The 17,393-nt window shown below is 36.7% G+C and overlaps 2 protein-coding genes across 6 annotated transcripts in view; one reads left to right on the top strand and one right to left on the bottom strand.

Moving 5' to 3' along the window:
• bcar3 (BCAR3 adaptor protein, NSP family member) overlaps positions 1-17,393 on the top strand; it is a 476,193-nt gene that overhangs the window by 295,729 nt on the left and 163,071 nt on the right. The window lies entirely within an intron of this gene.
• Positions 1-17,393, bottom strand: part of abl2 (c-abl oncogene 2, non-receptor tyrosine kinase) — a 71,302-nt gene that overhangs the window by 13,613 nt on the left and 40,296 nt on the right. For 2 of the 4 annotated variants that reach the window (XM_022671036.2, XM_049486023.1), the window contains exons 2-10: positions 13,616-13,780; positions 8,893-9,188; positions 7,463-7,735; positions 7,173-7,257; positions 6,807-6,984; positions 5,347-5,531; positions 4,373-4,525; positions 3,464-3,553; positions 2,165-2,344 (exon numbers count right to left, since the gene is read on the bottom strand). In XM_022671036.2, coding sequence (XP_022526757.2) covers positions 2,165-2,344; positions 3,464-3,553; positions 4,373-4,525; positions 5,347-5,531; positions 6,807-6,984; positions 7,173-7,257; positions 7,463-7,735; positions 8,893-9,188; positions 13,616-13,780 — 1,605 coding nt within the window. Of the gene's footprint in view, positions 1-1,785; positions 1,965-2,028; positions 2,345-3,463; positions 3,554-4,372; positions 4,526-5,346; positions 5,532-6,806; positions 6,985-7,172; positions 7,258-7,462; positions 7,736-8,892; positions 9,189-13,615; positions 13,781-15,365; positions 15,599-17,393 lie in introns of those variants that run through there. The other 2 variants (XM_022671037.2, XR_007441433.1) reach the window with 2 other exon arrangements.

The raw sequence follows: 17,393 nt of genomic DNA, 5'->3' as shown, positions 1-17,393 counted from the left end.
CAGCATTAACAAGCTCAAAGTAGCACCACATTTCACTAAAGACACTAAAAAGAACTGAAATTTAATATTTAATCAATCAGAGACCCCAAAATAAGCACCAACAACACATAACACAGAATAAAGCCTAATAAGTGTGGTGAATAAATCATTTACACATGTCTAATTAAGGCTTTATTAGGCAAATAATAAGACATTCATAAGCGCCTAATTTGTGTTCCTTCAAATAAAGTGTTACCAAAGTTTATACTCATTTCAGCAGTTGCTACTACTTGAGGCTTTATGCAGTAACAAAAAAAAGAAAAAGGTGAGCACACTGAGTTGCACAATTAAGGTGTTTACGACCACGGAAAATGGTGAGTAGGCTGATTACTAAAGACAGTAAAAAAGAGGGTTTTACTTTATTTTATATGAAATTAAATTAAATTAAATTAAATTAAATGCAAGACCATGCGGTGAGTGATTATGTATTTATGTGTAAAACCTTTTTTTAAAAGAAACACACATGCTTTAAATGGATTAAAACATATAAATAAGTAAAATATATACTTAAATATGGATTAAACAATGCACTGTACACTGTACATGTTAGCAGGGTTACATATATTTTAATCAAGCAGTGAACATGCTGGATTATATGAAAGCTGGGGGGAGGGATGTATGGGTGCTTGTGCATACTTGTGATGATGAGCAACAAAAAATAAGGACAAAGCCACTGATTTACTTACAATTAATAAATGAACAATAAAAAAAAACAATATGTGCAAAATTTACATCAATATATATATAAAAAAAATAAAAAATAAAAAATCACCTCCACCTGCTACACCACTGATAAGTATTATTATACTTTGATTATAATTATAGGCTTAAGCTAAATCTGTAGATAATACAATACATGCAAATATATGATTATAACATATTAACATGATTTACACGTATAATATAAACATAATACAACAGCATTATCTTCTGTATTTAGATACACAGATAAATACTGTACTTAAGAATGCTTTATATTTATATTTATATTCTACTATAAAACCTATATAGCTAAAAAAATCTATTTAATTTAATATTTAATCGCTTTTTTTATTTCCATAATGCAGTGGAAGTCTTTGTGTAATATTTTATATTTCATTTTAACCTTTTTTTCATAAACCATCTCTAAATAAAATAAAAAAAATATATAGTAAATATAGTAAAAAATAGCTCTTATGGCTCCAGTCATACTGATATTTGTCCAGTGCAGTGGATGTGATGGACAACAGTTATAGTGTTAATATTAATAGTGTTAATAGTGTGTAACAAAATATATAAAAAAAAAAATAAAAATGAAAATACATGATGTCCATTGCAATGGATGCAGGGTCTAAAAGGGTTAATTAATGTGTGTGTAAATAAAAATAGTATATATATATACATATATATTGGACACACCTTCTCTTTTTCAATGCGTTTTCTTTATTTTTCCATGAATATTTACATTGTAGATTCTCACTGAAGCATCAAAACTATGAATGAACACATGTGGAGTTTTATGTACTTAACAATAAAAAATGAGCTGAACCTCCACAGTCACCGGACCTGAACCCAACCCAGATGGCTTGGGGTGAGCTGGAGCACAGAGTGAAGAAGGCAAAGGAGCAACAAGTGCTAATAAACACCTCTGGGAACTCCTTCCTTCAAGACTGTTGGAAAACTGTTCATTTCAGGTGGCCACCTCTTGAAGAAGCTCATTGAGAGAATGATGCCAAGAGTGTGCAAAGCAGTAATCAGAGCAAAGGGGGCTATTGTGAAGAAACTAGAATATAAATCATGTTTTTTAGTTATTTCACCTTTTTTTTTGTTAAGTACATAAAACTCCACATGTGTTCATTCATAGTTTTGATGCTTCAGTGAGAATCTACAATGTAAATAGTCATGAAAATAAATAAAACACATTGAAAAAGAGAAGGTGTGTGTGTGTATATATATATATATATATATATATATATATATATATATATATATATATATATATATATATATATATATATATATATATATATATATATATAGTGAGTGTGTGTGTGTATAGTGTCGCTCCTTCAGTCTATGAGGAACACCACTCCCATTCTCTTGCGTTTCTGCTGGACCCGCGTGTAGCAGGGCGGTGCCGCTGTACCTGCAGGGCCGTGGGCTCCAGGCTCCTGCGGGCCCTCCAGCCCTTCCATGTTCTCCTTATTGTCCGAGTGCTTCTTCTGTGGGCGTGCCTTACAGGGCAGGAGGGGCTGATCGTGCCCGAAAGCGTGCACCACCCCTCCTTTACCAGAGGAGGCAGTCTTACACAGCTCCTCAGCCACTTCTGAAAAGATAGAGTTCATAGAAAGAAGATAAGAGAACACTGCAGTTCCTGAATCAGTTTCTCTGATTTTGCTATTTATAGGTTTATGTTTGAGTAAAATGAACATTGTTGTTTTATTCTATAAACTACAGACAACATTTCTCCCAAATTCATAATAAAAATATTGTCCTTTAGAGCATTTATTTGCAGAAAATGAGAAATGGCTGAAATAACAAAAAAGATACAGAGCTTTCAGACCTCAAGGAATGCACAGAAAACAAGTTCATATTCATATATTGGTTTTAAGAGTTCAGAAATCAATATTTGGTGGAAAAACCCTAGTTTTAATCACAGTTTTTATGCATCTTGGCATCATGTTCTCCTCCACCAGTCTTACACACTGCTTTTGGATAACTTTATGCTTTACACTCCTGGTGGAAAAATTCAAGCAGTTCAGCTTGGTTTGATGGTTTGTGATCATCCATCTTCCTCTTGATTCTATTCCAGAGGTTTTCAATTTGGTTAAATCAAAGAAACTCATCATTTTTAGGTGGTCTCTTTTTTTTCCCCAGAGCTGTATATATATATATATATACATATATTAATTTGTACACTGTGCTTAAACCTCATATCCATATTCTATGCATATTGTACATATTGAATAGTGTAAATATTTGTTCTATTCTATTTTTATTGTGTTTGTATCTTATTTTATTTATATTCATCTATTTTAACAATTGCTCTTGGGTGTAAACTGGATTTTGAGATGACAATTTCGTTCCACCTCATGTACCATGTATCCAAATCTCCTTGAAATCTTGAATATACTGAAGAAAATGTGTATTTTTTTGTACTTGCTGCCTAACTGCACCTCTGGTTAGATGCTAAACTGAAATCGAAACTGTCATCATTGTCACAGACTTAATCACCAACTCTTTCTTGCTACATAAATTAAATCTGTAAAATCTTACCACTATCTCCTGTGTTATTTAGATAACCATTGTATTTTGGATTTTTTTATATATTAACTAATAAGCTAATTATTATAATTTTGATGAGTTCAATCAAGGTGTGTTATAGCAGGGTAATCATCAAGCTTACTCCCACTAATGATACAGAGAAGTACAGATAATAGTGTACCTTCTGATATACTGGAGTCATGGAACATGGTCTCAAAGGCCTGATGTGTCTCTGCAAACGAAGGCCTGTCCAGAGGACTCCACTGCCAGCCTGAGAACACAAATACACACACTTTAGAATTAATACTATAGTAATAAAACTATAGATAGAGAAAGGAACAATTATTAGTACATAATTTTATGAAACATTACAGAACTAGACAAGTTTGGATAAAAACTTCATTTAAAATGTATTTTAATTCATTGGAAATGAATAGTGAAGTGATTTATCACTAGGAAGGAACACATAAGGAATCATGTAGTAACTTAAAAGTGTTAAACAACCTAAAATACTTTGTGAAGAAGCATTAAGGTGCTCTTATCTGAGGAGCTGTTAGCTTGGTTTCTGAGGCTGTTAATTCTTGCTCTTCCTTTCCCTGGGTTGATCCTGATGAGTGCCAGTTTCCTCATTATACTGTTTCAAATGGTCTTTGCGGTGACTGCACTTGAGGATACTTTTTAAGTTTGTTTTTCTTTATTTAGTTAAGTAGTTGTTGCTTCTCATAATCTGGATTAGAACATTACTCAAATATTCACTATTCACTGTATACCTGTAACTCTACCTCTTCACTACTTTACTTTAACTGATGCTCTCAAACACTTTATTAAGAGACAAGAAACTCAAGTAATTAACTTTTGATGAGTTCAGCACAGCTGTTAACTGAAAGCCTGAATTCCAGGTGACTCTACCTCATAAAGCTGACTGAGAAAATGCCTACATGTGCAAGAGGTACCTAATTTGAAGAATCTAAAATATAAAACATATTCTGTATTTGATTTTCTTCATAATTTGGATGATTTTAGTGTTAATCTACAATGAAATAATTTGAGTTTGAATAAAATGTAGATCCTGTGTATATCTAGAACTCACAGGCTCTCATGAGCTCGTAGACTTTAGGTGGACATCCCTCTGGCTGTTCCATGCGGTAGCCCTTCTCCAGCAGGTCGTACACCTGAGACAGGTCAATACCAGGGTAGGGAGACATGCCGTACGTCGCAATCTCCCATAGCAGCACTCCAAATGCTTCAGAACAAACAGAAACACACACAAATACACGGATATCAGAAACTAGGAATTTTTATAGATTACAGTCTATTTTCCTACCGCTTCAATACTCCATCACTTACAGTTTAATGCAAACTTCACACTACATCCCTACATAAGCCATCTCATAACTGTAACCTTCAGACTACACTAAACTTGTAGGAGAATATAGAATATTCCTTATAAGAATATCCTAATGTAGCTTACTATACAGGTGTATCTCAACAAAATTCATATCTCTGAAAAGTTACTTTATTCCAGTTATTCAGTTTAAAATGTAAAACTTATAGATAGATACATGTATTAAACACAGAGTGATCTATTTTAAGAGTTTATTTCTTTTATTGTTGATGATTGTGGCTAACAGACAATAAAAGCCATAAATCAGTATCTCAGAAAATTTTAATATTATATAAGACCAATTGGTACTTTTGGCAGTGTGGGCAGTGTGCCAAGTCCTGCTGGAAAATGAAATCTGCATCTCCATAAAAGTTGTCAGTAGCAGAGGGAAGTATGAAGTTCTGTAAGATTTTGTGGGAAAACAAAAGTGCACTGACTTTAGACTTGATAATAAAACACAGTGGACCAACACCAGCAGATGACAGACATGTCTCTCCAAACAATCACTGATCATCAGTAAATTTTACATTTCATGTGTAAATCATGGGAGCAGAGTCTGGAGGAAGAGTGGAGAGACACACAGTCCAAACTGCTCGAGGTCTAGTGTGAAGTTTCCACCAATCAGTGATGGTTTGGAGAGACATGTGATCTGCTGGTAAAAATGTTAATAAGAGACTGACCCCAGACGTCTGATTTGATGGAGAACGTGTTGTAGGCCAGGCTCTCGGGTGCAGTCCACTTGATTGGGAATTTGGCTCCAGCGTGGGCTTTATATATGTCTCCAGTCATCAACCGACTCAGGCCGAAATCTGCCACCTTCACCACGTGATTCTCCCCAACCAGACAGTTCCTCGCTGCCAGATCCCTGAAGATATTACATTAAAACAACAGAACATTAAAACAATGCAATATTAATAAGGGTGTAGCGGTATAGAACATTCACGGTACGGTTCACTTCTCGGTATAAACCCCACAGTTCGGTATGTTTTCAGTACGTTTTCGGTGCGTTTTTGATCCGATTGGTTGAAAAAAAAAAATTCAACCAATCGCTTGGCAATCTGTATAGCCGCACCTTTATTAACTTCATAATAACAATAAATCTTTATTGTAATATATATAATCATGTATAGTTTTTTGGGATGGAATGTTGGAACGCGGCTCGAGCTCTTTTATTAAATGCTTGAAACCAGGATTCTCTCCTTTTGTCATCAGGAGAGGATTCATCTTTTTTATTTTGCTGAAACAAAAAACAATGTGCCTGATTGTGACGCTTTGTTGAAAACAAAAATAACTTTTACTTTTAACTGATTAAACTAAAAATAAGTGTGAGAGAAAAAGAGAGAGAAAGAGACTCCCACACTCTCTCTCTCTCGCACACATACACATACACATACACATTATATATATATATATATATATGAGAGAGAGAGAGAGAGTAAGAGAGAGAGTAAGAGAGAGTAAGAGAGAGTAAGAGAGAGAGTAAGAGAGAGTAAGAGAGAGAGTAAGAGAGAGAGAGAGAGAGTAAGAGAGAGAGAGAGAGAGAAAGAGAGAGAGAGAGAGAGAGTAAGAGAGAGAGAGAGAGAGAGTAAGAGAGAGAGAGAGAGTAAGAGAGAGAGTAAGAGACAGTAAGAGAGAGAGAGAGAGAGAGAGTAAGAGAGAGAGTAAGAGAGAGAGAGTAAGAGAGAGTGAGAGAGAAAGAGAGAGAGTAAGAGAGAGAGAGTAAGAGAGAGAGTGAGAGAGAAAGAGAGAGAGTAAGAGAGAGTAAGAGAGAGTAAGAGAGAGAGAGAGAGAGTGAGAGAGAGAGAGTAAGAGAGAGTAAGAGAGAGAGTAAGAGAGAGAGAGAGAGAGAGTAAGAGAGAGAGAGAGAGAGAGTAAGAGAGAGAGAGAGAGAGAGTAAGAGAGAGTAAGAGAGAGTAAGAGAGAGTAAGAGAGAGTAAGAGAGAGAGAGAGAGAGAGAGAAAGAGAGTAAGAGAGAGAGAGAGAGAGAGAGTAAGAGAGAGAGAGAGTAAGAGAGAGAGAGAGAGCGAGCAAATACACATACCATTACACCCCTAAATAATATTAATAATAATATTTTTATTATTATTAATATTTTTTATATGCTTGGTATATTTCGGGTACTTTTTCCTCTCATCTTCACCTGTGGATGAAGTTCTTCTTCTCCAGGTACTCCATGGCAGAGGAGATCTGAGTAGCCATGTAGAGCAGCACCACAGCGTTCACCTCCTCCCGCTCACAGTCCCGCAGGTAGTCCAGCAGGTTACCGTGAAGCATGTACTCAGTCACGATGTAGAACGGAGGCTCCAGGGTACACACACCTGCACACACACACAGCCCAGCATCAACTTTACACACTCTGTACACACAGCAGGGGAGCATAGAAGACCATTGGAGCCTGTTGTGTGTGTTATTATGATTCTTTTTTTATTATTATTACCATGTCTATATACAGGGGGTGGTACCATGACTACAGTAACAGTTCAGCTGAAGCTTAACTAATACTAACCCAGCAGCTGCACCAGGTTCGGGTGTTTGACCTCCTTCATCACTGCAGCCTCTTTCAGAAACTCCTCCACCTCCATCGTGTCCTCCTGCAGAGCAACATACAGCACAACGCTTAACAAATACAACTGTTACCTTTTACTACATCACCCAGAACACCTCTCTCTCTATTAGCATAACTAACTGCTTCTGATGTTTCTATAAATACCCAGCCAGAGACAGAAAGCTCAAAACCAGCAGCTAATTTTAGATTCACTCTCTCTTTAAATAGAACTGAACTGAACTCAGACGAACCTTAAGTGTTTTAACAGCTACAGTGAGGTTGTACTTCTTCCAGACGCCCACGTAGACCTCGCCGTACTGGCCTCCTCCCAGCTTGTGCTTCATGGTGATGTCCGTGCGCTCCATCTCCCACTTGTCGTGGATGGGGGAGACGCCGTAGACGGTGGGCTTGTTGCATTTTGGGGCGGGGTAGTGGAGCGTGGTCACCAGACCGTCTGCAACAGTGGAATGATGATGGACCAGCTCGGCTAATGTGCTGAACCTGCTCTCCGATGTTACGTAGACCTGGTGTGGGAAAGAGAGCGAGTGAGAGGTCAGGGCTCAGCATAGAGAACACTGAACCTGCCCCCACTCTCTAACTATAAACTTTACTATGAAATAGAATTTTTAAAATCCTTCAGAGATGTATTTTTTTGCATTGTTGTGTGACTCTAAATCATATCTATGCTTTAAAAATATTTTTTTGATAATAAATCCATAATATTTAAGTTAAAATACATATTAAAGTTGTGTCCCAGGGTTTCACTCAGTCCTGTTACCGTAACACATTATCCCTCTCTCAAACATCTGGAACATCTACTACAGGTAGTGACATCAGCTGGTTCTTCTGAAGACCATGGGAAGACCAAAATTAAGTTCCCTTATTTGTTTTTCTGTATATTTGATCTTGTTGTAACTACGACTGAGGAGCTTAATCTCAACACTCACTCCTGTTACAGAAATTAATTCTTACATCTTATTAGTTTATTTTTAAAATACATTTTTAATTTTAGGAAAATTACTAGACGTGCTCAGTGTCCTCTATTAGCATAGCCGCTATTTAGCAATTTTTCATGTGTTTGTCAATTCTATGCTAAAAACTCATCCCCGTTACTATCAGTCCTGTTACTCAAAGCATATCATCAAAGTAACAGAAATGAGTGCCAGTAACAGGAGTGATTTTTTTCTTTTCATAAATATCAATTATTTGAACATGCAGTCAACCATTGACTAAATTGTTAAACAAATATATAAAATAACTGGAAATGTCTGGAAATTAACATTTGCAAGAGAATCTGGCTTAATAAGGTGGATAACGAGAAGGGAATAAAAGAAAAAAGACAAAATAGGTGCATATTCATGCAGAAGTGATAGACATGACCCTTAAATTGAAAAAAATAAAATAAAATAATAATAATAATAAGCTGTAAAAGTTTCCAAATGAATGGAATGTAACAAATTTACATTGACTGCACATTGCAAAATAAAAAATCTAATCAAGTTAAACCCTTTAAAATCTAGTTTAAATATCTGAATTTTCTGAATTGTTGCATTGTTTTCTGAATTTAAGAAGAATACTTCATTATTTCGAACCTATTTTTTTATGTAATTAAATTAACATGTAACGTAAATAAATAAAAGGTGCATAGCGTGAGCAGTGGGGTGGGGGGTGGGATGCGTACTTTGCCGTCGGAGGCGGTGTTGATGCGGTAGTGGTAGACACGCCCCTCGTAGCGCAGGGAGATGGACAGCTGCCCGGGGCTGCTCTCGCTCTCGCGCACCAGGAAGCTGCCGTTGATGAGGCTGCTGAGCAGGTACTCGGCGGCGCTGCGGGACACGGGGCCGTGGTACCAGCTGTGCTTCTCCAGGCTGTTCACCGGGGTGATGTAGTTACTGGGAACCCAGCCCTGACCGTTCTTCGAGCGCACCTCGCTCCACTCCCCATTCTGATTATATCCCAGAACCCTCAGCTTCTCTCCTGAGAAAGAAAAGAAGAAGAAAAATGAAAAAGAAGAGTTTTGAAGTGAAAACAGAGCAAAACTTCAGCCACGGCTATTAATAAATCAGCCACAAAAAAGGATGAAGCAGAGCTATAAACAGAATCAGCAGATAACTGAAGACCATCTGAACTGTATTCAAATTACAAACGATGCAGAGTTAAGAGTCCAGTGTGTGATTATTCATATTATTTATTTATAGACTTTTATTCAGCCTGTACAAGCATCGCTTCCATTTCCTGTGAGCTACATTATTCAGTGCAAAACTCAAGAAGTAAATTCAGGCTAATGGGAAATCAATGACCGTATATAAGCACAGGCTATAGATATGAAGCCAAAATACACTTATACTCCCTTATATACTACTATATACTTTCTAAACACTACTATACTATACACTACCCTGTAGTACCATATACTTTTCCATATGTCTACACTACCCTATAATCCATATAATAACCTTATAGTATCCTGTACTCCATACACTATCAGGAATGTACACACCTATAGTGCTCTATACGGTCTTATAGCCCTTTAATATATACCCTATACTACCACATACTCTCAATATTCTCTATACTACCTCTCAATCCTTATACACTTACTTCACTACCCTATATTCCCTATACTATCCTATAATCCCTATAATCACTTTATTCTATCCTGTACTCCATACACTCCGGCATGTACATCAGGCATGTACACTCCTACACTGCTCTACACTGTCTTATACCCCTTTAATACATAATCCCTATATACTACCACATACTCTCAAGATTCTCTACACTACCCCTCACAATCCCTATACACTCACTACACTACCCTTTAACTCCTATACTCCCTATACTACTCTATAATCCCTATACTCCCTATAGTATCCTAAAATCCCTATACTACCCTTTAATCTATACACTACCCTATAATATCCAGCATGTAAAATACTATACTGCTCTACACAATTTTATACCCCTTTAATTCAAACCCTATACTACCAAACATTTCCAGATTCTACATTAACTTGTAGTACACTTTAAACCACATACAATACTCTATACTCCCTATACTACCGTATAATCCCTATACAACCCAATTACCCCTATACACCCCAGATGCTACCCTTTAATCACTATACTCTCCTATAATCCCGGTACTCCCTACACTATCCCATAATCCCTATTCTATCCTATACTACCTTTTAATCCCTATACTCCCTATACAATCCTAAAATCCCTATACTACCCATTATTCTATAAACTACCCTATAATATCCAACACATATGCTTTTATACTGCCCTATACGGTTTTATATCCCTTTAATACATACCCTATACTACCCTATAATCCCTATTCTATCCTATACTACCAAACATTTCCAAAAATCCCTACACTAATTTATAGTACCCTTTAAACCACATACACTACTCTATAAACTCTATACTCCCTATACTACCCTATAATCCCTATACAACCCAATTACCCCTATACACCCCATATGCTACCCTTTAATCCCTATACTATCCTATAATTCCGGTACTCCCTACACCATCCTATAATCCCTATTTTATCCTATACTACCCTTTAATCCCTATACTCCCTACACTATCCTATAATCCCTATACTACACATTATTATATAAACTACCCTATAATATCCAACACATACGCTCCTATACTTCCCTATATGGTTTTATACCCCTTTAAAACAAACCCTATACTACCCTATAATCATTGTACTACCCATATACACTCCCTACACTACCCTTAATACTACCCTATAATAACCAACGCACTCTATACTAAATCATACTCCTTTATACTATTCCACACTACCCTATACAACATACACGCTCCTATACGGTGCGATACTCCCGTTAATACATACCCTTATATATACACACTATAAACTACCCTATTATATATACGACATGTAAGCTACTATAATGCTCTATACTGTCTTATACACCTTTATTACATACCCTATACTACCCTTTACACTCCCAACACTACCCTTAAAACTACCCTATAATAACCAATACACTCTATACTAAATCATACTCCTTTATACTATTCCACACTACCCTATACAATATACACGCTCCTATACTGTCTTCAATACATACCCTACTCTACCACATACTCCCAATATCCCCTACACTACAATGAAACATGACTCATTTAGCATTTAATCAGATGTATCTAATGTATTTCTGAAATATAATAGCATAACTGCACATTACTTGCATTATGTATGGATGGAATGCTAACTACTGTAGGCTCATTAGACCCCACAGCACAAAAAGAGAGAGAGAAGAGAAGAGAGAGAGAGAGAGAGAAAGAGATAGCTCTATAATAATAGCTCTATAAAGGACTGCAGTGGTAGAAAGCCTTGTATTGTTCTTGCTCTCTTTCTCTCTCTCTTATGTCCATCACTTTCTATTCTTATCCCACCACCTCTTTTTATCCCTCACTTTCTTTCTCTCTCCCTCTCTCTCTTATTCTGCTTGAGTTCTGCTGTTACTCTGCATCAGCGGCTCTCCATACAGAGCTCATCTCCATCTCCGAATGCCAACTCATCCATGAGGCGCCAGCAGGGCCTTCAGAAACACCCGCCTCCTCCATCAGACTGCTGCTCCTCCACCTCTCCGTTTCTCTCTCTCTGTTCAGCGGAGAGCAGACGGGCAGCACCGTGGCGCTCGGCCGTTAGTGGGCAGTGTGACGGTGGTGGCCAGATCCTCTCTGATCAGACGCGTCTGTGTTTATCCACCTGCTACGAGAGCAGCTGGCAGGATTACACGCTCACTGTAACGTGTGCTGGTTTCACACATGCAGTGAGGAGGAGTGTCCCCCGGCCTCTGACTCACACTCACACCACCGGCATCAGCTTCATTTACAGCAGAGGGAGTGAGGAGTGAGGCGTGAGGTGGTGGTGTTGGTGTTGCTTGGTTGTAGGTGTTTGGTTTATTGAAGTTAAAGAGGTGCAGCACAGGCTTCAGGCAGGGGTGGTACCAGCAATTAAAGATGCTGCCACTGGAAAGAACAAGGAGGGAACCTGAAAAGACTAAAGTTAGACGCATCCTCCCTGATTGTATTATATTTGTATTTTAATCTCAGTGTCTTCATGAGGTAGAGTCACCTGGAGTAGTTTTCTCAGCATCATGAAGGAGAGTGAAGACGTAGTTTAATTTACAGAAAATGTCTTATTCTACAAACTTACTTTTTTTAAGCTTGTTTTACGCTTGTTTTATTGGTTGAAAAAAACGAAATGTCATGAATTAAGCAAAGTACTCACAAGTTACTTAATTAGAAAAGTTTGAAATACGTTATTAATTTAAACAATATTACTTTAAATCATGAGAAATTAGTGAAATTATAACTATTAGATATACAGTCTACATCTAGGAGGATTTCACTTTATGCACAAATTTAAAAACTGAAGGTCAGTCAATTAGGAAAATTTTAAGAACTTTGAAAGTATCCTCAAGTGCAGTCACAGCAAAGACCATCAAAAAAGTTAGGAAAGATGATGAAACTGGCACCCAGGAAAGGAAGAGCAAGAGTTTCCTCTGTTGCACAGGATAAGTTCATTATGCTTCACAGAGTATTTTGGATTGTTTAACACTTTTCTTAAGTTACTATATGATTCCTTATGTATTCATTTACTATTTAAAAATAATAGAAACATATAATTCATAAAGTCCTAATATATAGCAGTTCACTGATTATAGTGGATATAGATATATATATATATCTATCACATCAGGGTCCTACTTTTTTTTTTTTGCTGTTCATAGCAAAAGTAAAATTCACACGGTTCTCATTTCCCATTATATATTTTCTACTAAAGACGATTTCTATCTGTCCAGTATCATTTATTTTACTTTAATCCTGGATATATGGAAATATTTGGAGTGTATTATTAGTATTATTAGTATCATGACCTTCTGGATCATTGACTTCTGTTACAGATCTGATAAAATTCTTGTATTTTTAACATCTCAATAGCATATTGTATTGTATGCAATAATTAAATTTAATTTTCATTATGTTGCAATAGTGTATTCTTGAAATATATATATATTTTTTATTTAGTGTTTTGTCATATTTTCAAGAGTATCTTTATCTTGAGAATACCATGAAATATTGTGATATTATTTTAGAGCCATATCGCCCATCCTTAGTGAATAGTTATCTATAAATATAATAAAAAAAAAAAATTAAAAAAAAAGACGAAAAAGGAAGAAAAAATAGGGAAGAAAATAAGAGTTTTTTTTTATGCATACTTGACTGGAAACAAGATTCTGACTCCATGTTCCATCTCTATACCGATGAACTCCCCTTATTTTCCTCATATAGATCAAAGAAAAAGATCAAACAAAAAAGAAAAGATGCATCTTCTCGTATCTTCATACCTTTCGTAATGCTTAGCGTGTTGTCACCGCTGGCGACAAAGTCGTAAAGTGCGACGAAGAGGTTGGGGTCGCTCTCGGCGGCGCCCAGCAGGTTCTCCTTGGAGCTCCAGCGCACCGCCTCCGTCAGCGCAGCCGAGTCCAGCCCAAACGGCCTGTGCAGAGCTTCTGTTCCGGAACAGAGACACAGAGAACAGCACAGGTCAGAACAGTGATTAAAAAGACTGAGAGTTTAATAGAAGAGGAGTGGAGAGAGGTGAGGACAGAGGGGGAGCGGCGGGAAGGACGTCAGAACAGATCCAGGGGAAGGGCTGAGAGGAGGCTGAGTCACAGGCTGGAGGTGAAGAGATGAATGAGGGAGTGAAGGATAAGCGGGAGGAAAGAGTGAGAGAGACAGAGGGTGGAGAACGCGAGTCACAGCATGTAGAACCAGAGTGAAGAAACAAGGCAACGCAGAGATACAGAACAAACACTTCAGGTACACCTGTGATCATAGAAAACCATGCCTGAACAATATATTTTCACTGAAATAACTGTGATAAATTATAATTTCATTTTAAATAATAAAATAATATTAAAGCTATATTAGCATAACAAACAACTTATAATAACTATTTTAATTAATTGACTAATTAACTAATCAATAACTAAGATTAACTACATTAGAATATTAATAATATTAATCAATCTTTTTGACAGCAGCCCTTTGGCTATAAATCAAGCTAAGCTATATATATGTTTTGTTTTTGGCTGAAATCAATAAAAAAGGAACATTAAAAACGCTAAACAATACAAAAGTACCAAATACAGAATATTGGAAAAGGTATTTTCTTACATTTTACATCATATTTTTTGGTCTATTCTAGTTTTTTTTATTGTTGAATGTCTTGAAATATTTGCCAAACATTCAGTGCATTTACATGTCAAGTAAAGGCATCTGTAATAAAGCCAATTATAAGGAAATTTTATTACTGTAGCGCACAATTAATTAATGCACCTTATTATAAAGTTTTAACAGTTTTTTTAGTTGTAATAACAAAATTATAATTATAAATATAATAAAATAATTTTATTTGTTATGTTATGTACCATCATGCTTAAATTGTATTTTTAGTTGGTAATGTTTGCAGTTTATTTGTGTGCACTAAACTACACTTTAGATAGATATTTTTGATTAAAATCAGAGTCTTAGGAATTTATTTTAAACTGAATGTTTAAATCCGTTATATTTACACTAATGAGAACTTTTACATTTAATTTGTTGAAATATTAAGCTCAGATAATAAATATTAGAGTCAATAATAGATTTAGTTACCCAAAAATCATTAAAATTATTTTAGGGACAAAATTGGCCATCCCTAGTTTGCTGTATCCACAAAGGGTAAGACAAAGCCAACAAAAATAATCAGCAAAAAAAGAGTCACATACATTTCAATTTCATATTTCAACCCTCGTCCACATAAAACTCCCTCACTTGCAGCATGCATCACCAAACAACATACAACCTACTGATGCCAATATATCTATATACACATTGAAACTTGATGGAACTGGCCCTCATCAGTACCCAAACCTGACCCCACAATCCAACAACCAAACCGAACTACAAAGAAGCTTCATAAAATTCCCTTGAATTTACTATTTATCCACTCGAAACTTTTCTCCTCAAACCTCCCAGAGATATTCAGCAGAGATATTCCTTGAGTTTCAGCAGATTTGCTCCGCCGCTGAAGATCACTGAAGATAAGATCACCTGGAAGATAACAGCGAGCCACGTCCCGAAATCCGGGCCCCCGAGGGCCACTCAGCCGACTCCTATCCTCTTCGAAGCTGCTGCTGGACAGCAGCGTCCGCAGGGGCATAGTCTCAGTCCTCTCCTCACACAGAGACCCAACACAGCTATAACTCTAAACCCCACCACCCCCCGAGAGCAGCAGAGAGCCGGAGTGGACGGGCACAGTTTCTGTATGAGGGAGCTGCACCTCAGACTGGTATATATGGAGTCAAGGGGCGGGACCAAGGGGCGGGGCCAAGGGCACATGGCTGGAAAAATAATGTGGGGGAGTGGCCACGCCCCCCTCCACTGCCCCAACATGCCTATGTCTACTGGTCTTCCTTCACAGCTGTCTGCCAGCCACACACACACATTACACACATTACATACACACACACATGCTGATACACACACACACACACAGGGGAAATGTTTGTGGAGGCAGCTGCCTCCAATAACCATCACCCTAGCTTCTGTAGAGAAAGTGTGAAAGCGAGAAAGTCTATAAGAGGTCTATACTTGTATCACTCGCTCTTATTATTATTTATCTCTATTATTTAATATTCTTTTCTTATGTCTCATAACTTAATATAATCTTTTCTCTATTAGTCATATTTTTTAAACTTAAGATTTCATCTCTTCTTATTTTTACATGCATTTCATATTGTTTTCACAGTTTGGACAATTTCAGTTTGATTAACAATATTATTCATTTTAAAAGTAATTTTTTCGACAGATATCTCTATAGAAATTTAGCAAAGAACACACATTCCATTTACACTGGTGTTAAATGTGGACCATATTTGTGTTTGACCATCTCTGAATGGGGTCTGAGTGATTCGTTTGGTACAAAAAAAAAACCTTAGTGAACAAGTGTGTTGCCATGTCTCCCTAAACAAAACTGTAATTCTTTAAAAAACATTTTCTTTCAAAGTTAAACGAGCACTGGATGTTAATCTACACAGATTTCTCTCCTGAAAACTGTTTATTTGAGTGAGTAAAGGGTTTACGTTTATTTACAAGAAGCTTAGATTGGCAAAAAATTGTCTAAGGACAAGTTTTTATTGAAGTTTCTCCAGCACTAAGGCTGGGTGCAGCAGCATTAGCATTAGCTGCTAACCACAGCTCTAGCCCAATATTGCTAGACTGAGGAACACTGAGTGCTCCGATAACCCAGGGGGCTATCAGCTAGCGGTTTGTCCTGTGTAGCTTGTTTTAACACAGTAAACACGCAGACTACAGTCTGATATACTCACCTCTGAACGGTGAAAGAGCTAGTGCTGTGGTTAGCGGCTAATGCTAATGCTGCTGCACCCAGCCTTAGTGCTGGAGAAACTTCACTGAAAAAGTCAAATACCTGACTGGTAGAATTCATTAGGGGTGGGAATCTTTTACTATCTCACGATTCCATTTGATTCCGATTTTGGGGGCCACGATTTGATTCAAAATCAATTTTCGATTCAAAACGATTTTCGATTCTGATTCAAAACGATTTGATTTATAGAAAATTCTGGTTCAGTCTATAGACTCTGCATGATCTACTACAGTCTGCTTTGCAAGACAGAATGACAAATACAGACAATAAAGTGTTTTTACATTTAATAGGTTTTGAACATTAATCAATGCTTAAATGTATTTTTTCAACCATTGCATAACGGCAATATTATAATTTTGTAATTACACGAGACTTCACCAAGCAGCAGGCTCTGGGACACACGCATGCGCAGAAAAGTTTCAAAACAAACTTCAGCATGACTTAGAATCGATTTTGGGACATTTTAAATTGATTCTGAATCGTAGTAAATGAGAATAAAGATTCTTATTTGAATCAATTTTTTGGCACACCTCTAGAATTCATACATAAGGCGCACTGGATTATAAGGCGCACTGTCGATTGTTTGAGAAAATTGGAATTGGAGTTAATATAAAGTATTTTAAGCAGAAAGTAAGGTAGTAATTCTTTAAAAAAATGAGTGCTAGATGTTAATCTACACAGATTTCTCTCAT

Source organism: Astyanax mexicanus, chromosome 12 (assembly GCF_023375975.1).
Source record: "Astyanax mexicanus isolate ESR-SI-001 chromosome 12, AstMex3_surface, whole genome shotgun sequence".
In the NCBI taxonomy this organism is placed as follows: Eukaryota; Metazoa; Chordata; class Actinopteri; order Characiformes; family Acestrorhamphidae; genus Astyanax; species Astyanax mexicanus.
The sequence above is the reverse complement of the archived record's forward strand: the minus strand, read 5'-3'. Positions and strand labels throughout refer to the sequence as shown.